At 42.6% G+C, this 24,175-nt stretch overlaps 3 protein-coding genes and 1 pseudogene across 6 annotated transcripts; 2 read left to right on the top strand and 2 right to left on the bottom strand.

Annotated features, from left to right (window-relative positions):
* Positions 1–470: 470 nt before the first annotated feature.
* On the bottom strand, positions 471–1,201 carry LOC121054261 (annotated as a pseudogene).
* Positions 1,202–3,932: 2,731 nt separating this feature from the next.
* On the top strand, positions 3,933–11,699 carry LOC102702276 (transcriptional corepressor LEUNIG_HOMOLOG). 3 transcript variants are annotated; one of them, XM_006652438.3, is made up of 18 exons: positions 3,933–4,165; positions 4,269–4,304; positions 4,402–4,499; positions 6,644–6,753; positions 6,848–7,143; positions 7,252–7,327; positions 7,429–7,540; positions 7,651–7,703; positions 7,781–8,083; positions 8,161–8,226; positions 8,936–9,151; positions 9,247–9,388; positions 9,456–9,565; positions 9,639–9,788; positions 10,237–10,392; positions 10,504–10,620; positions 10,773–10,970; positions 11,243–11,699. In XM_006652438.3, exons 2-18 carry the CDS (start codon positions 4,273–4,275, stop codon positions 11,384–11,386), a joined length of 2,379 nt encoding a protein of 792 aa, XP_006652501.1. In that variant the 5' UTR covers positions 3,933–4,165; positions 4,269–4,272; the 3' UTR covers positions 11,387–11,699. The 3 variants fall into 3 exon arrangements, with proteins under 3 accessions (XP_006652501.1, XP_015692315.1, XP_015692314.1); XM_015836829.2 differs by having other exon boundaries at positions 8,164–8,226; XM_015836828.2 differs by having other exon boundaries at positions 7,654–7,703.
* Positions 11,700–11,894: 195 nt separating this feature from the next.
* Positions 11,895–17,739, bottom strand: LOC102706562 (DEAD-box ATP-dependent RNA helicase 13). The gene is made up of 15 exons (XM_040523655.1): positions 17,490–17,739; positions 17,099–17,407; positions 16,782–16,972; positions 16,261–16,455; positions 15,953–16,129; positions 15,128–15,516; positions 14,853–15,033; positions 14,297–14,419; positions 14,090–14,206; positions 13,536–13,640; positions 13,277–13,417; positions 13,095–13,160; positions 12,830–12,988; positions 12,604–12,685; positions 11,895–12,319 (listed from the first exon to the last, which is right to left on the bottom strand). Exons 1-15 carry the CDS (start codon positions 17,686–17,688, stop codon positions 12,267–12,269), a joined length of 2,487 nt encoding a protein of 828 aa, XP_040379589.1. The 5' UTR covers positions 17,689–17,739; the 3' UTR covers positions 11,895–12,266.
* A 392-nt stretch (positions 17,740–18,131) lies between these two features.
* LOC102702554 (nuclear transport factor 2-like) lies at positions 18,132–23,492 on the top strand. Of its 2 annotated transcripts, none has more exons than XM_040523521.1 (9): positions 18,132–18,539; positions 18,657–18,797; positions 19,514–19,817; positions 20,180–20,472; positions 20,565–20,712; positions 21,692–21,813; positions 21,893–21,958; positions 22,362–22,446; positions 22,910–23,492. In XM_040523521.1, the coding sequence occupies exons 1-9, from the start codon at positions 18,447–18,449 to the stop codon at positions 23,017–23,019; spliced, it is 1,362 nt and encodes a 453-aa protein (XP_040379455.1). In that variant the 5' UTR covers positions 18,132–18,446; the 3' UTR covers positions 23,020–23,492. The 2 variants fall into 2 exon arrangements, with proteins under 2 accessions (XP_040379455.1, XP_040379456.1); XM_040523522.1 differs by having other exon boundaries at positions 21,695–21,813.
* Positions 23,493–24,175: the final 683 nt, after the last annotated feature.

The following is a 24,175-nucleotide window of genomic DNA, read 5'->3' on the forward strand; positions in this document are numbered from 1 at the left end:
GTGACCACCTCTCCGGACTCGACGCCACCACCATGGCGAGGCGCAAACGCTTCCGCCCTTTCCTGGAGATTCTTGATTCTCATACATAAGTTGGCAATGTCGTCAGTGACATCCTCCTCTGTATCTACCAAGGGGAGTACGGGGTCATACACAAACCCCTCCAGCGTCATGGAGCGGAACCTGGCCGGGTCGTACAGGAATCCTGGGTACAACGGCGTCCACACAGTGGAGAACGGCTGGCCATGTTCCATCGGCGTCGTTGCCATCTCAGTTTCGGCGGCTTGCTCAAATTTGCTCGGGTTGTGTGCTGGGGTGTCAGGGCGTGTGCGGTCACGGAGAAGTCGACGAGGTGAGAATTCTTGCTTGGACGACATGTTGACGTGCAAGGTTTCACCCTTGTCGTTTTGCTCTTGCTTTGATGACATGTTGCCTTTTTTTCTTCTTAAAAAAAAAAGAGGAAATGTGGACACTCTTAATTTGACGGGACAACAAGCAGGGGACCGTGGCCCGTGCAGCGTGGCCTATATAGCCCGAGAGACAGAGACCGAGTCCGAGTAGGAGGCAGGACATCAATCGTAATCAATAGAATTTTTACAACTTTGATTTGTTTTCGTTCTCGACAACAAAATCGCAGAAAGACACCTTTCAGGCTTTGACACGTACCGTGTTTAATTAAGAGAAGGTAAACGGGAATATACAGAGCTCGTGAATTTTCGCACACGACCAATATCAAAGCAAAAAATATGCATGCAAACTGACACGTAAACTTCGATCCATCCACTTTAAGCGTAGTCCTGGTCGGCGACCGGCTGGTAGGGGCCAATGAACACGTCGCCGTACACGAGCACGGCGAGGCCGCCGCCGATCAGTGGGCCGACCCAGTAGACCCAGATGCCCGCGCGCGAAGTTGCAGGCGGCCGGCGACGGCCGGGCCGAGGGAGCGTGATGGGTTCATGGAGTCGCCGCTGAAGGGGCCGGCGGCGAGGATGTTGGCGCCGACCACCGGCCGACGATGAAACCGATGGCGATGGGTGCGATGTTGCCGAGCGAGCCCCTTCTTGGGGTCCGCCGCCCGTGGCGTACACCATCGCGAACGTGATGACGATTGACCTCCATCACGACGCCCTCCAGCTCGCTGATGCCGGCGACGCCGTGCGTCGGGATCGATGGCCTGCGTGCATGCATGCGTTTTTGGGGTCAGTTGCTACTAGCAGCAGAGAGCGAGCACCATGGAGGCGAAACACTTTTAAGCACATAGGTGCAGGTGCACCCATACCCATCACCGTCCAACACTTCTTGAGATTCGTGCGGTATCCTCCCTCCCTGCGTATTTCCTACTCCTTCGGTAAAAAAATCAATTCTGTCCCGCGTTTTAACATTCGTCTTATTTAAAAAATAGGAAATTAGAAAAAAAATTAGTCACACGTAAAATACTATTTATGATTTATCATCTAATAAAAACAAAAATATCAATCGTAAAAAAAATTAAATAAGACGAAGAGTTAAAGATATAGATAAAAAGTAAAAGATTAATTTATTTTGAAACGGAAAAGCATATTTGTTCATTCCTTGTGTTTTCTACTCGTTGTATGGAGGACGTTATATCTTGTCATAGCTTCTCTAGCTCGGACACGCGGGATTTGGCTAGTCCTCACCCATCGGATCCTTTGCGCACACAGCTCCCTACCTCTGCCAAATGTGAAGTCCCCTCTCCAACTCTCCACCGTTCGGTTCCCCTCTTTCCCCCTCCCCACCATGGCTGCAAATCAATCGCCTGGGAGGAGCTCAAGCTCGATGCACGTTCTGTCGTGCATTCATTCCATTCGCCCCCCGACCCCCTACCTCAAGTGTGCATGTGATGGAACAAATGCCGTTGTCCAGACTTCGCACACCGAGCGAGAAATCAGAGAAGACGGTTTCTAAGCTGCGGGAAAAGGGATCGCAACAAGGTGAGCTAACAGCAGTTGCTTCACTAACCTCACTCTTTTTAGCAGTTGCTTGACCTCCTTTCTGATCCTTCGCTAACCGCACTCCTTTTTGTAGGGAGATGTGCCGACCTTGCCGTGGGTGTGCCGACCTTGCCGTGGAGCTTCTCTAATCGGCGATGGGTGTGCCGACCTTGCCGTGGGTGGCAAACTCGAGGAGAAGGCAGGGGGCGGAGGCGCCGAGCAGCTGGGCGACCCAGTAGAAGAGTCCGGCGAGGATGGTGATAGCTGACGGTGCGCGGGGTGGCGGCGCGCGGGCCGCGCGGCGCGGAAGCGGCGGCGCACGGCACGGTGGCGGCGCTCGAGGGGGAGTGAGTTAGGGGGGACGAGGGCTAAACTTCCCGTAATATTTGAACGTTTATTATAAATAAATAGTAAACTTAGACTATTAATAAAACTCATCCATAATGTTGAACTAATTTACGAGATGAATATATTGAGCCTAATTAATCCATAATTAACCTATGTGATGCTACCGTAAACATGCTCTAATTATAGATTAATTAGGCTTAAAAAATTCGTCTCGCGGATTACTATTCATTTATAAAGTTAGTTTTTTATTAATCTATGTTTAATACTTTAAATTAGTGTCTAAACATCCGATGTGACATGGGGCTAAAAAGTTTAGCCCCATCTAAACAACCCCGTAAGCTACGTGAAATAAAAGAAATGGAGGGCAGAGGGAGTTGCTTCCACGTAAAAAGCGTAAATACACACTAGTATGTTTTGATGGTATATAACCAAAAAAACGTAAACTTTATATGCCTAGAAACCAGTTTTCCCGTAGGGCATACCTATTACCCAGTGCTCCAATGTGGTAAGTAGCTCAAGCCCACCACGTCAACACTTACTCGCCGGGTTGACATGAACTGTGCCCTCGTAAGGGCACATGGATCTTGTAGAGGGGCGATAGCCCTATCTAGATCCACACGTGGAGGAGAGAGGTGTCGATGGAGCGAGAAGTCTGTCTAGAGCCACACACAGAGGAGAGATACTCCGATGGAGTGAGAAGCGACTGCTGTCGAGACGCGCCGCCGAGCTCCGTTGCTAGGAACACGAGTTCCGCCGAGCTCCATCGTCTTCGAGCTCCACCATAGGGACGCACCACCCCTAGAGATTCGTTGTAGGGACGCGCCACCCCCTAGATCCTACGCGGGGATGCGGCCGCCGCTGAGCTCCTTCGCCGGGACGCGCTGTCACCGAACTGAGACATGAAGAGGTATTGGAGAGAGGGGGACAACGGATGGGATAAAGAAAGAAGAAACGTTTTTAGGACCCACGTAAAGCATCTTATACTGTAAGAGCAAGTTCAATAGTATAACCAACTACTAGCTCCAATTCATTTATAGTTAATCTAATAGCTAATTTATATAATAATTATCTACAAAACATTAATACATGGCCCTACATGTCATATACACATTTTGTCTTGGAGCCCGTGTACAGCTGGCTATAAATTAGTAGTCCACATCTTTTTTCTCTCCCCTATTATCTCTTTAAAATATACTTATAGCTGGCTTATAGCCTACTATTTTACCTGCTCTAACAGAAATATCCTGTCCATGGCGTCATCCTACGTGACACTTCTTTTTCTCTCAAGAACACTCCGACGAGGAGGTTGCATTGTGCCTGCGCTAATATTCGACAGCAATTAATCAACGCGTCACAGCTCATACGTAGAGAGCAGCAGTTAGGGACCGCGAAGTCGAAGGAGATGGATATCAAGGGGGTTCCCGGCAAAAAGGCCCACCTACTCGAGTACCCGACCCCAACCCGCCTCAATAGAAGCCGTGAATTTTAGATCCAACGGCTCACAACGGCATTAAAAAAAAGGAAGCAGCTAGCATCGCACGGAAGACGAGGATACTTTCGCCGAAACGGGCCCACCGCCTCTTCCTTCCCCCCCTCCTCCCTCTCTCCCCTCTCCACTCTCTTTCCCGAACTCCTCTCGTCTCGTCTCCTCTCCTCCCTCTCGTCTCGGCTCTCGCCGCGCTCTCCCGAAGCGGCGAGCTTCGGGTGAGCAGGCGCACGCGCTGGCCGGCGGCTCCCTGCCCCTCCCCGTCCGAGGCCGCGGCGGACGACGTCTCCCCCTTCACCATTTGTCGGGCATTGCGGGGGGCTCCTCGCGCTCTCGCCGCGGAATTTTGTGAGCCGTCGAGTGGCGGGGTTGCGCCCAGTAGGTAATGTGGGATCTGATCCGTGCGTTTCATGCGGAATTAGGAGTGGCTGTGCTTGCCATGGTGCTAATTTCTGCCGTGTTTGGTCGGTTTGCTCTGGTTGCAGGAGAATGGCGCAGAGCAATTGGGAGGCGGATAAGATGTAGGCTATTTCTGTGCCTTTTTTCTTTTAATCCTGCCTGGTTTATGTGATTCCTTTCTGGTTGTGTTAGGATTTATTTCCGATGCTTGTGGTGCAGGCTTGATGTGTATATCTATGATTACTTGCTGAAGCGGAATTTGCAGGCGACGGCCAAGGCGTTCATGGCGGAGGGAAAGGTCTCTACTGATCCAGTCGGTAATCATCTCCGCTGCTTCTGTAGCTGCCTCCTTTTGGTGTTTGCCTGCTTTGCTTTTGATTACAAAGGGAGTTTGTGGCTACAGGAAATTGCCGCATTTTAAGTAGATTTGGCAGGTTTCGAACTTTTATTTGAGATGGCAAGTTTGGAGCATAAGTAGGAACGAAAATTTGTGTTACAAACTGGAACGGGGGGTGTTGTGCTAAAATAAGCCAGGGAATTTGAAATCTTAATTCATGCAAAAGGAAAAATCGAAACCTGGACGAATTCAGTAGACAAAATTTAAGCAGAGAGGTGCTCAGGTTGGAGAGCTTTGAGCTATTGGCTTTTGCAGGGTTGGATTTCAATATTTCGGGAAAAGCAACTTGAGTGGAAATGCTTGGTTTTCAGATCACTTGGCTGCCTAGCTTTCTTGTTTTTTTTCCATTGAGGTAGTTATGAAAATAGTAGTTCCAACCGTTATCCTTATTGAGTGGATGAAAGGATTGGGCGGCTTGCTTTGCACATTCATGCATGCTTGCAGACACATCAGGTTTGATGGAGCATGGATGTATTCAAAGCCAAAACCGCATATATTTCTTTTGTTGTGATTCTATTCATATATCTCTCATAATGTACTTGAAATATAGCAACAAAAACAAATGATTTATTAATGGCTATTTATCTAATTTTTTCCTATTACTATGCAGCCATTTGTTTCATCTCTTGGTGAACTGAATTACGTCAAATTGTGAACTTTGTTATGTTTTTGTTAACGTCAGGCTATTGTTAAAATGAGAATACATGCATGTAGAAAACTTATAAAGGGCTTTGAGTTTTGATGTCAATGGAAGTCAAATATGTATGTTAGTTGCCAAAATGAATTAGTTGATAGTAAAACTGCAGCTGTATAGCAGAACAAGGTGCATTTAATTTTCTAAAAACTATGCACGGTTCTGTTCTGGACATGAGAAATAATAATTGATACAATATTTTGATGCCCTAAGGAGTCCTAACATGGATAGGAGCACATGAGCATAGTGGCGACCAGAGAACAAAGCAATACTAAAACAATTTACATATTTCTAACACGTGTAGTGGGTACTAGGTAGTACTAGACTACTAGTACTATACTATCAACAACTGCACAGAAAACAACGCCAAACATAAGAGCTGAACCAATCTTAGGAAATGAAGAGCGAGGCAGTGCTTTTGCCCTTTTTAGTGCCAAATAAACCTTCATCAAGGCATTTCTCCAGCTGGTGGTTTCAAGTGGTCAGAGGTGTCAATAAGGAAGGTAAGAAAGGGATAAGCTCTCTAATCATCTTGGTGGCTTGGGAAATTTGGTAACACCGGAGTGACTGCATCTTCAACAATGCCACACCTAATACTGTCTCCGTACTAGATGCTGTGGCAAAAGAGAGTGTTTTGTGGTGCACTGCTGGGGCAAGAGCTCTTCTCAAACTCTTAGCCCAGTCGCTCCCCTTTGGAGCTTAGCTCCCGCAGGTTGCGCATTGCTTCGGCAATGCCTTGTGTTTTTTTTTCTCCTCTCTTTTGAGTAGTCCTTTTGAACTGCTCTTTTGTATTTCCTCTCCTACTTAGTGCCAAATAAACATCTTGCTAAAAACAGACATGTTAGAAAATGGCTAGCTTAATCTTTCATGCATTACTCAAATGATAATTTGTCACCTCCGAACCTTCCATGATTTTTGACTCTAGTTGCTTTCCCCCAACTTTAATGATTCAGTTCTCACATAAAAAATACATGTGATTTGCAAAAGTCTTTAAATCCTCACTAAACATACCATCACCTTTAATTCCAAATAAACTTCTCACTAAAATTTGCATGCGAGAAAAGGGTTAGGTAGTGTGTTTATTTTTCTAGGTTGTTCACAAGTGGCAATGACCACATCTGAACCTTCCAATTCAACTCTAGCTCATGGAATTTTCAAAGATTCCAAACACCCTAGGCGATGTATTTTATGTGTGTGCGCGCGCGCGTGTATATATATAGTGCGAAACACCTAGAAGTAATAATTCAATATAGATTTGTAATTCCAAGAACTTATGTGCATGGTTTATTTATCATCCATTCACTACATTAGTTTCAATTCATTGCGAAACTCATTCAAGCATCATCCAATTGTAAATTCTCGTATTGCAGCAATTGATGCTCCTGGAGGGTTTCTATTTGAGTGGTGGTCTGTTTTTTGGGATATATTTATTGCAAGAACAAACGAGAAGCATTCTGAGATCGCAGCGGCATATCTAGAGGTACCTAAGGAATTATAAATTTTTAATCGCCATGCATGATGCTCCAGTAGCCTTTTTTAGCTCTTCCAATGTAAATTTCCTTTTGGAAATGTAGGCACAGCAAACAAAAGCAAGAGAACATCAACAGCAGATGCAAATGCAACAGTTGCAGCTAATACAACAAAGACATGCTCAACTGCAGCGAACTAATGCCAGTCACCCTTCACTTAACGGTCCAATAAGTGCCATAAACTCTGATGGCATTCTTGGGCCATCTACAGCTAGTGTTTTAGCTGCCAAGATGTATGAAGAACGCCTGAAGCACTCTCATTCCATGGACTCTGAGGGGTCACAGCTTCTTGATGCTAGTAGGATGGCTCTTCTCAAGTCGGCATCAACAAATCACTCAGGGTAATCCCACGCATCCTTTTGTTTCCTGATATGTAAACAGAAAACTGAAGAAATTGAATTTTGATGTGTTACTGGTGGTTTCACTAATCACATAATTTATGTCAATAGGCAAGCAGTTCCTGGGACTCCTTCAAGTGTGTCTACAACGCTGCAACAAATCCAAGCTCGGAATCAGCAAAATATTGTGGGTTTATTCTTTAATTGTCCTGTGCAATTTTAACTCACTTATTTGTCCATTAATCCATTAAATGTGTACATCGTTGACCTAAATATCCTGTCTAACAGGATATAAAAAGTGAAGGTAACATGAGTGTAGCACAAAGATCTTTGCCCATGGACCCATCATCCTTATATGGCCAGGGAATAATCCAACCAAAACCTGGACTGGGTGGTGGAGGTTAGCCCATTCCTCTAATCCAACCCCAAATCCTGTTCTCACTTTATCCATTTTGATTTTGTTGAGAAATCTGAATGCTTTAAAATCTTTGAGATGCATTTTTCTTTTAGCAGTTTTGAACCAAGGAGTAAGTGGTCTACCATTGAAGGGCTGGCCATTAACTGTAAGCTTCATGAATATTAATTGCCTCATCTGTACATGCTTTCATTTTTTATTAATATTGGTGCTAACGTCTTACAGGGAATTGACCAACTGCGGCCAAATTTAGGTGGCCAAATGCAGAAGCCATTTCTTTCAACTCAGTCACAGTTTCAGCTTATGTCACCACAGCAGCAGCAGCAATTCTTAGCACAGGCCCAAGCACAGGGGAATCTTGGCAACTCAACCAATTTCGGGGATATGGATCCCCGAAGATTGACAGCGCTAACCAGGAGTGTGTTGAATGGTAAAGACGGACAATCTGCTGGAACTGATGGGTGCATTAGTTCTCAAATGCAATCCAGTTCACCAAAAGTCAAACCAGACCAAGAATATCTCGTGAAGGTTGGTTTCTTCTGGAAGTGTTTTTCTTTCTTCGTTTCCTTTAAGTTTAGCTATACTTAAAAGTTGCCCACATGCAGCAGACATCTTCTCAGCAACCACAGGAACAACTGCAGCAGCAAAACCAGCAACAGCAAACACAACAGGTACAAAGTACTGATAGTATACCCAAGCCCAACATCTGAATTTATCTCCTGTTGTAGAAATTTAATTGACGTCAGCTTTTAGCTCTGTAAAGTTGAAACTATAAATGTGGCATTCAAAACTGTTCCTTTTACCTCTACCGCTGCACTGCTGTAAACAAATGTGCACTGTGAATTATTGATATATTGTATACAATGGAATTAAAATGCTGGTCTAAGAAGGCTAAGTGAATACTGTATTTTATGTTGGTGGTGTGAGGCATCCTTGCTATTCTTTTCTCTAGATTTGTTTGGGAATAGTTTTCTTGAAATGATTGCAGGGAGAAAGATCACATAAAGGTGAAGTACGGAGAGTTATAGACTGTTGTGGTGAATACAGTATAAGTGAGAGCACTAAATCCAACTCTATGGCATTACAGTTTTAGTGGCATATTTCTTAAGGATTATGTCTTTTGTTAGCGTATTGATTATGTGGTCAGATTTTCCTTCCGTTTTTTCTGTTGCATATATTTGAGACTAATTTGGCGGCGTGACGCATAATCTTGCATGCTCTAATATCTCATTCACTCACTCACTCTCTTTCTCTGTCTCACACACATATGATGTTGTTCCTGGCGAAAGTAATTCTCCTTTTTAAATGATTAGCTTCTAATTTGCTTCTTCTGCTATGCAATTCCTGCTTTCTCATTCTATAATTATCTGTTGCCTCCAGGGCAATAGAAAAAGAAAGCAACCTACATCTTCAGGAGCAGCAAATAGCACCGGAACAGGAAATACAGTTGGCCCTTCGACCAACTCACCACCATCAACTCCATCTACACATACGCCTGGAGATGGGCTTGGACTGACTGGCAATATGCGCCATGTCCCGAAAAACTTAATGATGTATGGTGTGGAAGGAACAGGACTGCCATCCTCTTCAAACCTGGTTTTGCACCTTCTCTTTTCCATTTAAAATGTACTTCTGTGTCAATTTAATTATTCTTTTATGTCAGATATATAAGGTTGCGGTTGTACTTACAGGATGATCTTGAACAATTTGGTGACATGGGCTCTTTGGAAGATCATGTAGAATCATTCTTAGCCAATGGCGATGCAGATGCAAGGGATATTTTTGCTGCACCTGAAAAAAGTCCTGCAGAGCCTAATCCAGTGGCTTCAAAAGGTGATCCTTTTGATGTTCTGTATGTCCTGTAAATGTGAAATAACAAACACTCCATGCTGTTTTTTAGGTTTTACTTTCAATGAGGTCAATTGTTGGCGAACAAACAACAGCAAAGTAGTTTGCTGCCATTTTTCGTCAGATGGCAAAATACTGGCTAGTGCTGGACATGAAAAGAAGGTATCAGCAAATGCGCTTCTTTTCTCCATCTGACTTTTCTGAATATTGTGACTTAGTTTTTACTGTGTTTTAGGGTGTACTTTGGAACATGGAAACTTTTCAGACACAGTATACGGCAGAAGAGCATGCTGTCATTATTACCGATGTCCGCTTCAGGCCTAATTCTACTCAGCTGGCAACATCATCTTTCGATAGAACTATTAAACTGTGGAATGCTGCAGATGTAAGTTATGTTTTTTCCTGTGCGTGAAAGTGGCATAGGAGATTATTTCACCACACCTGGAGCTATGTTGTCTATAACATTAATGCTTTCTGCGGCTTACTACTGACTGGCACACACTTTCTTTTAGAGTACTGATCCGTTGCAATAGATATCATTACAACTATACCATGTCTCTGTTACCTCACAATCGACAATATAAAGGCACACCAATTTGCAATTGAACTAGTATATAAACCATAGTATATGGACAAATTTGCAATTGAACTGGTATATAAACCATAGTATGTATATGTGTGATCGTGGTTTTGTTCTATAGCTTATTGGTAAGTTATTCGATACATCAGAGTCAGCATGTCGAGATTATGGTAATCTGTATGAGTTCAAAGTTAGTTTTATGTGTACTTGAATTTGGTACTGCGTTGATTATAAAATATTTTTTGTTTTGCAGCCTGGCTTCTCTATGCATACCTTTGCTGGTCATTGCTCTGGGATCACATCATTAGATTTTCATCCAAAGAAAACAGATATTTTGTGCTCCTGCGATAGCAATGGTGAAATCCGGTACTGGAATGTGTGCCAGCTCAGCTGTATGCGTGTCATGAAGGTTTGTGGCCTTTTTTCCTTAAAATTTATTTGATGCCTTCTGCCTTTTTCAGTTCTTCTAAAAAAAAGAATTGGTAGGCCGACATTCATCTATGTGGTTTTTGTTGGACAGGGAGGTACTGCCCAAGTTCGATTTCAACCTAACAGTGGACAGTTTCTCGCAGCTGCTGCTGAGAATGTGGTTTCCATATTTGATGTTGAAACATATGGCAAAAAATACACCCTACAGGTCATGTTCTTATTCAATAACACATTATGATCCATGCACAGTTCTGATCCCTCAGTTTTCAAGTAATTATTATTTTTTATATGGGGTGGAAATCTGTTGATCTTGTTGTGCCATTTAATTATGAATCTGAGGCGTTTGGCTTGTAATATCAGGGCCATAACTCAGAGGTGCAATCAGTGTGCTGGGACAGCAGTGGGCAATACCTTGCTTCTGTCAGTCAGGACCTAGTCAAGGTTTGGTCAATCTCATCAGGGGAGTGTACTCACGAGGTCAGGTCTAATGGAAACAAGTTTCATTCTTGTGTGTTCCACCCGAGCTATAGCGACCTCCTTGTTGTTGGAGGCTACCAGGTAATTATTGTCCAACATGGATCTTAATCATTTATTGGCAAAACATAGCATACTTTTGTTATTGGGAAGCTACTGCTGTAGGAACAGCTTGCCATGCATTGCCATACTTATGTATCACGTTGTTTTCTCAGCCACAATGAAAGACCTAGAAAAGTTTCCAAAACAGATCACAGCTTGTACTCTGATCTTTACATTTGAATTCGAGCATCGCAAATCCGATGACTTTGATCTTTGAGGCTTGTTCATTTCTGATGAAAATTGCAACGATGCAGTCTCTGGAGCTATGGAACATGGCAAAGAATCAGAGCATGACAGTGCAGGCTCATGAAGGTCTAATCGCGGCGTTGGCGCAATCACCGGTCACAGGGATGGTGGCTTCCGCGAGCCACGATAACTCCGTCAAGTTGTGGAAATAATAGTTGCTACACCTTGGTAAACTAGATTATTCTAGTTATTAGACTATGTTTCTTCAGCCTAGGCATAGAATGGGTCAGAACAGGAAGCAAATAAGGAAAGGTGTCGCATTTGAACTGTTCAGTGCTCATTGCAGCGAGATTCCGGGAGTTGTATTTATTGTTTGTTTATTTACCTTGATAGATGTTGGTGCAATTCAAAATGATCAAAGAGGAAAAAGGATCGAAAGCCTAAGAAGGCGCTGTTTCTTTTTATTTACTTATTTATGCTATCTCAAATGTAAAAGGATGCGATTGACAGCACGTGAGCCTGACGTTTTATGCCCTCGTGGACAGTTTGGGGGGGGGGGGGGGGGGTGCGGCTTATTTAGGGGGAAAAAATTATGATTAAAAGGCCAGATAGAAAAATAAACTATAATTAAAAAACATCAAAATCTACTGTAAATATAAAATTAAGGTTGAAAATTTTAAATTTTGATTTATAAACATAAGTAGAAGCAAAAGATTGGGCCTTTTGAAATGTTGACCGATGATCACAAACGAAGTCATCTCCATCATTCATATATTCACGTTTATGTGGTTGAAGTAAAAATTTCATCCAGCCAGCAGATCAATAATATACGAGGGGTTTAGAGTGTACATGCCACAGAAGTCTTGTTGATCCTCGTAAAGAAACTCGGAGATGATGCTGGTACAGTTCACTCTAACATACTCCTATCTTCAGTCGCAAAAGATGATATACAACACCCAAAAGACCAAAACTTGTCCCTGACGGTAACAATGTAGTAGCTTCAGTGATTCGGAGTTCTATGCGAATATTGGAGAACGTTCGCAAGTTCTTGTTGCCTTTAACCCCTCGGTCGTCTCCTGTTTACGATGTTATTTACTCCCTTTCTTTAGCTTTCCTCTTCTCCTTTCTCTTTTGCTCTCGTGTACCTATAGAAGAGAGAGTGGGAAATTTAAAGGCATACCAACAGACAGGAAACATTCATTGTTCATCTACCATTTGTACAAAGGTGTTGCAATCCGCAGATGCAAGCACGATCTCTATCCAGAGTAAGCTTAGGTAGTTTGCATGCTATTATGATTATGATTGAGTGCTGAATTTGTTGTACTTTCATTTTCTTTACAAATATTGCAAATCGGCAAGTGGAATGTCAAAAGGAACGGCAATTAGCAAAAGGTTATTGTGCAATAGAATCAAGAGGATAGAGGGTTACTTTTCTTCTCTTTTTGCTTCTTCCGCCTCCAGTTTTCAGCAAGCCTTCGCTTTTCTCTTTGCTTGTCAATGTTCACACAGACCTGGAAATATATATATAAACAGTATTCACATAAGGTGCAACAAGATGTGCCATAGTATTACACCCATAAATCCCCCAAAATGGTTCTTGCCCTGACCAGATCACTAGAAACAAATAATCTGTACAGAATCTCATTTGCACAAACCTGTTGCCCAGAATTCTGAAGAGCTTGCAAGGGTTCTATTTGATCCTGACCAATAACAACAAATCGGGATCCTTTATTTGCATTTACACCAGCACTGCCCTTAATATTCCTTTTGGACAACTCCTCTAGTTGCTTTTGAAGTAACGGCGAAACACCAGCCTGAATAATTGTTTTGGTGATTGAAGTCAGATATCTCGAAGAATGTTATGTAGGCAGTGTAACGTACTATAGCAGTTCCACAAACATATGCTGCCAGAAAACTAACCCCAGCTAAATAGCGCCGTGAGAAAGTCTTTGGTTGCAAGGGACGTTGCAAGAGCTCACTCAAATTCTGAAATACAGGACATAGAAGAACATCGGAAAATTATGAACACCTCATAATAATTTGGTTTCCCAAAAGCTACATTAGCCATATAACCCTACTGTAATATTGTAAATCATTTAAACCTGTTGAAGCTTCTGGAGGTGTGCAGAAGTTGCTTTCCTTTGCTTGTGTCCCTGTACACGTTCCTCCTCACTGTCACTTGTCTCCAATACTAATCCCATGGATTCAGCATTCCTCTGAAGCCACGATTTGTTTGCATTATCCTGAAAATGCATGCAGATGTAAGTTATAGCCTACATTAACAGGGTATCAATGATTAATGAATCCATATCAGAATGATTTTTAAATGAGTCGTCAAATATAGCAAACCGGAGGCCATGCCTGTGAATTTTTACGTGTAATCTTGTCAATCTGCCGGGCAAGGGTGAGCCTATTCATTACTGCAGGCATGTAAGCATGGTCAACAGGAAACTGCTGGAGGTTCTCCTGTAAATTTCAATCAAGGGTTACAAAGTCTATTAGAAGTTAAAAAAGTGTAACATACATTGACATAATCCAAGAAAGGACCAAAAGACCAGTGATAGAAGGTTAAAAATGCACTAGAGCCAATTAGGAGGAAAGAAAAAAAAGGAACAATGGTGTGAAACAAAATGAAAATGGTGACCACAATCATCAATTAGGTTCAACCATGAGATCATTCCATACATCAGTGCATGATGCATGCAGACAATGAATGCAAGCAGCATTTTTAGAGCCTTGGGTGAACATATGAGCGTATGATCATAGGCATCATCGGACACTAGTAATGCAGGCCAAATACAATATTGTGGCCCACCGACAAGCCAGGTGTCTGCTCAGGGTCGCAGGGCCTTGGGGTCTGCACATGACTGCAAAGCAGACTAACTTTAATACTGCATTCTATGTAAGAAAATTACCTTTGACAGTGACTTGCAAAGAGTGTAAAACTTGGCCTTGTCCCCAGGAGAGATTAGTGCGATGCTGCACCCTGCCATTGATTTCCGAGCTGTCCTTCCACTTCTGTGGATGTAAACCTAAGAAGCACCACAATATGAAAAAACTCAAGTTGGTGAGCTTGCAGTATAGAGATAGTCTAGGCTCTAGAAATAAACAAAAATACCTACATCAGTTGAGTGTGGCAATTGATAATGAATAACAGTTCGGACATCATCAAAATCCATGCCCCTTGCAAAGCCATCAGTTGCAACCAGAATTGAATTTTCACTTTCGCGAAATCGATCCACAGCCTAGAGAAACAAAAACAACCCAAATTTTCCACATAAAAAAAGGAAAAGCTAAATAACAATAGCATGAAAAGTAGTTAACTATGTTTCCAATACCACAAGTACAAGAAAAGGAGATTGAAAATATGCAAGAATCCATTTATAGTGTCAAATTTAGGTTCCGGAAGAACAAAGAAAAAGGCTGAATTCTACCCTACTAACCATATGGCAGTGTTTGGACATAGGAATAAGGGTGTAGGATAGGAATAATGATATAGGGTTCTCCTCATTGTGGTTTGATAGAGGGATTGAGAAAAGACAGATGGCTAAGAATATCCACAAAGGACCCTAAGTAGAGCGCAAAATGGAAAAAAAAAGAGAACCATTAAGATGCTAAGCAAACTGAATGGAAATTCCATTTGCGTGCACTCGAAGATAAACCTTATGAACGAATTACCTTCATGCGAGCCCTTTGTTGCATTTGAGCATGATTTGTCAGCACATTAATTCCAAGAACACGTAATATAGATGAAAGGTGGCGTAATGCAGCAATTGATGTACAAAATATTATCGTGCGGCCTTGTCCATGGACACTCAATATATAATACAGGTAGGCATCCTTATCATCATCACTACACCTGAAAATCAAACAAACAAATGAACAATGTGACAAATCTATTTTGACATGGAAAAGTAAAAACTAGAAAAAATCTATAAGCAGAAAAGGCATACTCAATAAAAGACTCTTCGAGTTTCTCAGGTAAGATAGAAGCCTTCGTCAGATCAACTATTTCTGCATTAGGTTTCATACCAGCCTGCTTCGAAAGTGCTTCAATAGAACTCAAATCAGTAGGCACAGATGCCTTTGAAGTTGCTAGTCCTCGCTTCAACTTTTTCCGAAAATTAGCTGAGAGAGCAAGTGTTGCTGAGAATACAAATGTTTGTCTCTTCTTTATTTGCAATATTGGCACAGTTTCACAACTTGGCATGGTCCCCACAGCTTGTTCATCAGAACCATTAGTTACTGGCAACATCTCAATGATAGATTGCAGCTCATGGAAATGGCCTCGCTCTATCATTCTATCAGCTTCATCCAACACGAAGAATGATAATGAATGTAACTGAGTACATAAATAAGCAATGTTACAAAACTACATTGAGAAGAAGGTTATAATAAATTTTATATGCAAGTGTCTGTTCTACTTCCTCCATTCTTACAGAAGTGGGGCATTGCTATAAGCTGAACTAACGAGGCAGACAAATGCACTAGAAATGGTGAGCATGGACAGGAATCTTTGTGGTCAATGGTGGCACCCCTCATCCAAGAAAATAATGACAAGTAATGAAGGAAGTTAAGAATTTAACACAGTACAATCACTCTCGCAGAAAAATCAAGTTCAGATGACCTTACCCTACATGATTTCATTCCATTTAATATTTTGGATGCGACATTTTTACAGGTATATATATTATGTGCTTATGATACATTAAATTGTCAGCATTCACAGTTTCTTACCCATAACTTTAACATTTGCACTTTCAATCATTCATACTAACCTTAAGTAGGTGTTGGTTGCCTGTCGACATAAGCTCCCACAATCTTCCTGGGGTTCCAACAACAATCTCAGGTTTCCTTTTCAGAAGCCGTTCTTGCTTTTCCATGGATAGACCACCAACAATGGGAATAACTTGGATTCCTAAGAATTTGGCAGCTTCTTGTAGATGATCGCAGACCTGTAAATAAGAATAGTGACATAAGAAATGAGACACTACCCTGTACATAAATAAGAAACATTAGGTGGCACCTTGCACAAAATATTCTAGGGGCATCAATGCAAATTCCAGTGTTAATGTCATCCTTTTACCTGTTTCGCGAGCTCCCTGGTAGGTGTCAAAATAAGAGCACGAAGTGGACTTTCTCTAGAATTTCTGTCTTGTGTACTCTCATCTCCCCAAGACAATCTTGTCGCCTTTTCTTGTTCTTCAAGAAGGCGTTGCAAGATAGGGAGTCCGAAAGCAAGTGTTTTACCAGAACCTGTCTCCGCTGCACCAATAACATCCTGTTGCAGCATAAACATTAGCACAGTTAGAAGACCAAAGGCATGGAAAAACACTAAAAGGTTAGTAATTATTTCAATATATATTCTCTTATGATCACTGAACTGAGAGGGTGCAAACTGGCATGATTAGTTTACGTCACATTATCCAGCTAGATGTTAGACAACTCTTAAAAAGTGGAAATCATAAGAATAAATGTCTAAAGTTTTCTAAATAAAGTAGGCCATCAAGTTAAGCAACAAACAGTGCATAAGCAGGTGATAGAAGTTCAAAATTTTCCAATGGAAAAGCTACTGGGCAATGGTTTACGAGTTAGCAGTTGACAAACCTTGCCTTGATGAGCCGCGGCAGGAAAGCAAGCCTTTTGTATTGGTGTTGGTTCTTTGAATCCAAGCCTGCGCATTGCTGTAATAAGAAGAGGATGCAGTCTAAGCTCTCGCCATGCATAAACTTCATCCTCACCCAAAATCAGCTCATCATTGTTATCTTGTTCCATAGCGTCACTGGCATCTTGCAAATCTGTGAGCACAGAACAGTACTAAGTAAACCCGTATTGCTCATCTGACAAATTTAGTAACAATGACTACTACAAACCCAAACAGAAGAAACAGTGAACACGAGATACCAAATAAAATAAATTACCACCTTCCACATTGTCATCCGAGACATCTTCCTTGCTCTCCAAATTCTCCTCCATTTCATTCAACTTCTTCTTGCTATTCCTCTTCTTCCTCTTCATCCTCTTCTCGCCCTTCTCTCCTTCCTCACACTCAACAACCAAATCACCATCATCACCAGGTAAAGCATTGTCATCATCTCCTCTCTTCCTCTTCTTCCGCTTCTTCTTTTTCTTCTGATCCTTACCTGCCTTCCTGTCACCTTCTCCTACCTCCTCCACGGCACCTCCAAAGATCCCGAAGTCTGCCTCGTCGATCTCCTCCAGCTCCAGGAAGCCTACGCCCAATCAGCCAAACCTCCTCGTCAGAGACCACACATATCAACTGAACCCCAGTATACGACACATTCAACCCCTCACCGCCTTCCTTGCCGCCGGCGAGTACGAGGAAGGGGTCGTCGACCATCGTTCCCCCCGCCGAGGAGGTCGAGGCGGCGGCGGCGGCGGCTCTCTTAAGCTTCCTCGCGCCACGGCTCTTCTTTCCCTTGCGTGACTTGCTGGACTCCTGAGGCGGAGCGGAGGGGCCCGGCGACTGCGGCGCCGGCGGCGGAGCGGCCATCGGAGATGGAACCGGCGGAAGGGAGGGAGGTGGCGGCGGTGGCGGCAGAAGGCGGGGAAGAGCAGGCGAGGGTTTTGGTTTTGGACTTCACTACGAGCCCCCACTTCATCGTGGGCTTGTGACAACTCGTAAGCCCAACCCAGAATAGCTCTTTACTGGGCCGAATGGAATCCCCAGCCCACGTAGAGGCCCACACGGCGATCCATCGAGAAAGTTGCCCGGCCCGGCCCGGCCCGCACGTACGGAAGCAGAGGGAGCAACCAACCGCGAGGTCGGGTTCGGGGTCAGGTGGCAGGCAGTCGACTGCCACCATCCCACTGACGATACGGCCCCACAGGCGAGCCACCGTGGTGGGCCCCGCAGGTCATTGACTAGAGAGGTGGGAGTAGAAAGAGAGCAAAAGGAGGGGAAAGAAAAGGGAAGGCAGCAAAAGCTGGCCAGGGAAGGGCAGGGGAGGCAGCGGCCGCGACCAGCTGCACTGTCGCAGTGACCAGCGAGGCAACCAGCGGGAGAGACGAGCCGAGGAGGAGGGCCGCCATTTTAAAACCTTCCCCCTCCCTCTCCGATCCCTCTCCTCGCCCCGCCCCACGAATCCCAGCCTCGCATTCGCCTCCGGCTGACGGCGCAAGCGGCGGCGAAACCCGCCCGCACCGTTTCCGTCCCTCTCTAGCCGTTGCGCGGCGGTTGTTCGTGTGGGGGCGCCGTGGTGGGCTGACCCGAGGTGGGGTTGTCGCTAGGGTTTTTGGGGGCGCGCCGGCATGGGGGAGCGGTACAACATGGAGACGCCCTTCGGGGTGAAGGGGCTGCACCGGGTGCTGCAGCGAGTCGCCAGCCACACCCACGCCTTCGAGGTGAGCGCGCGCGCGCCTCCTTTCTAGGTTCGGGGGGGGGGGGGGGGGGGGGGGGAGAGTTTCGTGGGGTTTTGGGTCTGATTCGTCGGAGGCTGTTTTGACCGTGGTTGGTCGCAGGTGGGCTCCTACTTCCTGCAGGGCTACTACAACGTGCTGGCCAACTGCCCGGAGCGGGCGTTCGAATTCTACAAGGGTGGCAGCACTGCGGTGAGGCTGGACTGCCAGACGATGAAATCCTCGATCGCGGGGACTGTTCAGGTATTAAAAAAAGTCCCTTTCCGATGCTTTCTTGTTTTGCGAGACATTCAAGGCAAATATAGTGATTGCTCGTTGGACCTAATATGCGCTCTGTTTTTAGTTTTTGGACAAATCCTTTAATCATTTTGTGGGGTTGTGGAATAAATGGAGTTTTAAAAGCAAACAAGCAGGAGAGCAGTGGCTGCTGTATCCAGTAGAATTAGTATGAAGAGAAGTTACCAGCTTCAGTTTTTGTTTTGGTGTATCTGAATATCTCTCTATACATCTTGCGGGACAGAGTTGCTTTTGTCGCTGTTTATTTAGCTCAGGCATCAGCTGGCTGTTTATTCTATTTAGTTCAGTAGCTGGGAAAAATACGGTGTTCAGGTGATAGTGTAGAGCAGAGCATTTTGTATTGTCGTTTATTCTATTGCTGATGGTTGTTTTTTCTCATTTTGTGCTTTTCTTCTGAGACTGGGGGTGTGTTAGTTTCTTTATATAATCTGTGTGTTTATTGGTTATGTTTATGCAGGGTCCTTGCCTGACAATTCTACTTGTTTTGTGCTCAACTTCACACTGCCCTTTTGTGTTTTATTTCCTTCACTTTTTTGAAAAGTAGGGTTTAAATTGTGAAATCCACCATGTCTAGGTTGTTTTGCTTGCGTTATTTCAATTTGAAAATTTTTAATGTGGTATAAATTAACTTGCCTTTTCATTCTGGTTGAACTTTTCGGCAGGAAATCAATGACATGATCATATCAATGAATATACGCAAGGTTGAGGTCAAAACAGCTAATTTCGTGGAGTCATGGGGTGGGGCTATCCAGATGTTGGTTACTGGCCTAGTGCAATTAAAGGACTACCCCATTCGCAAGAGATTTGCTCAGACTATGCTTCTTGCTCCTCAGGATAATGGATATTTTGTATTCAGTGACATCTTTAAGCTCATCTGTGATGAGTATGATTACTATGAAGTTGCTGATTACAATCGTACTGACAACATTACCCAGATTGATGCTCATAATACCATGACTGAAACAGGTAGCGTTTTCTAACAGTGTTGGAGTGAATTTAGATCTTAGTAGCCTACACTCGTTGTTACATAAGGTTATCATGATTTTTTTGCCACTTTTTTTATTACATGATAATGTTTGTTAATAAACTAAGCTTATATCAGTCTTGTTTTCTTTTGTAAAAATGAGTTCTCTGATATTCTGTGAAATAAATATGCATGCCATGAATGACTTATTTCATATCTTCTCCAGATTCCAAGTAATAGAAACCTCATCATCACTTCACCAGATATATCTGTTGTGTTTTTTTGCATTGATATTGGTAGAAAATTTCTCCAATGGTAACCATGATTATAATGATAAGTTTTTGACTGTTGGTTGATTCATTAGCTTCTGATTGTATGCTTGAAGATTTCGAGGCAAAGGAGGCTTTTGCTTCTGTTGATTTTGAGGAAAGGGACCCTGCTTCTATGCCTGATTATCAGGAAGTTCAGCAGCAAGATACTTTGGATTATGGGGCTGTGATTGATGATAATTCACCTTCCGAAGAGCCTACTCCCTTGCTTCTCAGTTCAACTGACTGTAAACAGGATGCACCTCTTGACCATATAGTCCATCCTTCCACGCTTACCCCTGAGGAAGAGCCTATGGGAGAACCAGCCAAACAAACATATGCTTCAGTGGTAAGCAAGCATATGTTGTATTTTAGTCAATTTGGATTCGTAATCTCCTTTGGTTGATGTTAAACTCTTTGGACTGAACGGAATTTATTCAGCTGCGAACAAAGGGACACCCTAGCCATCAGGCCATGATGAGGACTGTGGAGTCACAACAGAATGGACAGATGACTAAGCAGGTTCAGCCTGTGCATGAAAAATCTAACTTGGACACCCATCATGATGCTAGTGTCCCTGAGGATGACGGTTTGTCTTTTTGTTATATACATTGCTAATGTTTCTGGTAATTTTACTGTGATATTTTTTTGGAAATGTTTTGTTATTACTACTAACCGGCTAGGTACAGGAACCAATTTTGTACAAAATTCACCTAGTGCTTCCCTATTTCAACAACCACCAATACCCTTTAGCGCACAAAATAGGATTTTAATTTAGTCACTGGTAGTTATTAACACTTTTCTAATCTCAATTCTTATTTTGATTGTTGGAACTTGAACTCAATTTCTTTAATTAACAATTAATCTAGGCATTCATTCCCTATTTCAATATTTAAACAACCCTTTTCTTTAGCATTTGAAGTGTATTTTGACTTGTTTATTGGTGTAACATCACACTTCCTGTTCTGGAGGCAAAATCAAATTCTTTTTTGGATAGTTTGGACTCGAAATATTTTATTAATGCCTGTTTTAGTGGCCCGCTTATAGGTAAATTCATATGCCAGTAGTAATTTTTATCACATGTACGCCTATTGGTGGTTTATCATTGCTATTTTCTTTGGAATGTTTTTCAGAGATGATGTGTTGTCATGAATGCTAATTCTTGCTTTTTGCTTATTTCAAGAGTTCTTACATGTCCTCGCAAAAAAGGGCTCTTACCTGCACATACTAAACAAATTACTGCTTAATCATAACAATACACCCTTAATTTTGTAGTGTCTTGTCCATAGTCATTGGGCTTGGTATTGTTATTGAACTTTTATATGCAATTGCTATGTACTGCTTTTGTGGGCACACTACTTTTTGTCTCTTTTCCTGTAGACTTGACTGATTGTTTCAACTTGTGTAGCAGAGGCATGATGCACGCTTAATTTCACAATATACTTACGTGGTTGTCTATTTCTTGTTTGCATTTTGCATGCATTACTGTTTGTCCAAATATTTCTGTTAGAAATATCATTCATGATTTTATTCTGTGGACCTGACTGCTGATATTTTTCTTCTCTTAGAAGAGTTTTTGTCAGTTTATGTTGGGAACCTTTCTCCATCTACGTCAGTCTTTGATCTTGAGAAGGTATTCCAGGCTTTTGGAAAAATTAGACCTGATGGAGTTGCCATTCGAAGCCGCAAGGTTCTCTTGCCTTCTGTGTCCTTTTTCTTTCCTTTTGTTCTTTGTTACTAGCTTACTAATTTCAGGTATTGATATGTAGGAGGCTGGAGTTTTCTTTGGTTTTGTTGAGTATGAAGACATGTCTGGTATCCAGAATGCTTTGAGTGTGAGTTTCTCTTAGTACAGTTGGCTTCTGCATTATATCATGACATATGAAGATAAGCCTGGATACAAAATAAAAAAAGGATAAAAGGCATATTATTGTGAACAAAGTGCGGAACATGCTACAGTACTTGCCTAAAGAGAACCCTATAACAAATGAGTAATATGCTAATGGCTGAGAACTATGGAGTGAACCAACAATGCTTGCTCTGCATATATTCTAAAGCCTATGGTCAAGCATATAGTAGATGCATTGTTAAAACAGATGTCTTCATTTTTCAGTTTTGTTTATGCATGTGGTTTAGTGTTGATTGATTGATGAATGTTAGTGGGGTGTAATGCTAATATGTAAGATGTCATAATATTTCTGAATGATATCTTGTTTTGATGAATCTTTTGTTTATCAGGCATCTCCAATAGAACTGAATGGTCGCCTAGTACATGTTGAGGAGAGGAGGCCTAACAGTGGAATCTATCGTGGAGGTGGAGCAAGTGAGTATCATTGTGGATCTCCTCGTCGATGTAGTAAAACAATCTTCATTGCTTCGTTTTAGACTATTTTGTGCCAGTAATCTAGACAACCATTTGGCTCATAAACCCTTTCTTTCATTCATCAAGGGGTCTGTCACTTTTCCGTATTAATATTTTGAGTCAGGGGCAGTAAGAAAGCAGGGTTATGGTAGTAGACTAGTAATGGCACATTCTCTGATTTGGTTCCTGAAATCTCATTTTTCTTGGGATATATGGACTTCACATTCTCTGATGCACATTATTTTTCTACTGTGTAATGCCTTATAGAACATCACCCTCAAGACATTGTCATTAGTATGAAATATTTTACTTCCAAACAAACAAGACAAATAATCTGTGATGTATAAATGCCCAGTAACTGAAATGTTTAGCAAGTCATGTTTGTCTGTTTTAATACTTAATAGTTTTCTTTCTTGTTCTGCAGGACGGGGGAGAGGAAGAGCTGCTGATTTCTCCAGGGGTCAATCAGGTGGGCGGTATGATGGGGATTATGCTACTCGGTCGAAGGGAAACGGTTACCAAAGAAGGGGTTGACGCCAGTACGATGGCTGCAGCCAATTTCTCATCTGCTATGCTGGTGAACGGTCGTACCCCTTCTCAACATGGTCCGGTCCGGCCATATTTTTGTCACAACAAAGCGTAATATTAGGTGGTAGTCATTTTTGGATGGGCTGCTGTTACCATTTTGTTACAGTTTCTGCCGTCGTCCGGTCAGAACAAAACCTCAGTTGCAACGACCCGGAAAGATTCCATGATGCTATCGATGACATGGTGCCCGACTGTCCGTTGAGAACACCATTGAAAAGTTTCTGGTTTCAGTGATATGTTTTAGGAATCCTGCCATGTGCTTGTAGTATGGCAGCGGCTGGCGAGTTTCCTGCCTTGCGAATAGCTTGATTAAAACTTGTGTTCCGATCAAATGTTTAAAATTTTTAATTTCATCAATTAAATTCAGTCATTGTCTTTAGATGATAATGTCAAGGCATGTACACGTAAGTCAAAAAGCCTATATGTGTATCCTCTCTAGTCTTCTGTGCACTGCCCGAACATAAAAAAAAATCAAATGTTCGAAAGTTTAAAACTTACATTTTGCTGACGTATAAGCAAAGAAAGAGAGAACCGAGAATGGTTATAACATCTCTTGTTTTAGCCAACATATTTGCAAATGTAACATCTCTTGGTTGTCTCGTATCCTAAAACAACCTATCTTGCTCAGGGTTACCGAAACTGTTTTTCCTGCAAAAATCGGTACCGCGTTTCTGCGGATCCCGTAAGGTAACCGCAAAAATTGCTCAGGGTTACCGAAACCGTTTTTCCTGCGAAAATCGGTACCGCGCTTCTGCGGATCCCGTAAGGTAACCGCAAAAATCACAACGAATTTGAAAACAAAAAATTTAAATTCAAAACCGCGCTGTAAACGCTGTTATCGCGCGGTTTTGCACGGTAACCGCGGTAAATATGTGCTGAAACAGCGCACGAGAACGACGAAAACCGAGGTTTCCCGCAACTGAAACCGCGGTTACCGCGGGTGTGATGTCAAGCATTAAAAAATCTTAAAAAATATATGAAAAATAGGAAAACATTTTGTGACTATATTTGTGAGTTGTGACATAGAAAAAATAGGAAAATAGAACATGTTTTAGGGAAAACAAGAAAATTTTCATATGATATTTTCTAAATTCTTGATATT

The sequence above is a fragment of the Oryza brachyantha genome, chromosome 4 (assembly GCF_000231095.2).
Source record: "Oryza brachyantha chromosome 4, ObraRS2, whole genome shotgun sequence".
Classification (NCBI taxonomy): domain Eukaryota; kingdom Viridiplantae; phylum Streptophyta; class Magnoliopsida; order Poales; family Poaceae; genus Oryza; species Oryza brachyantha.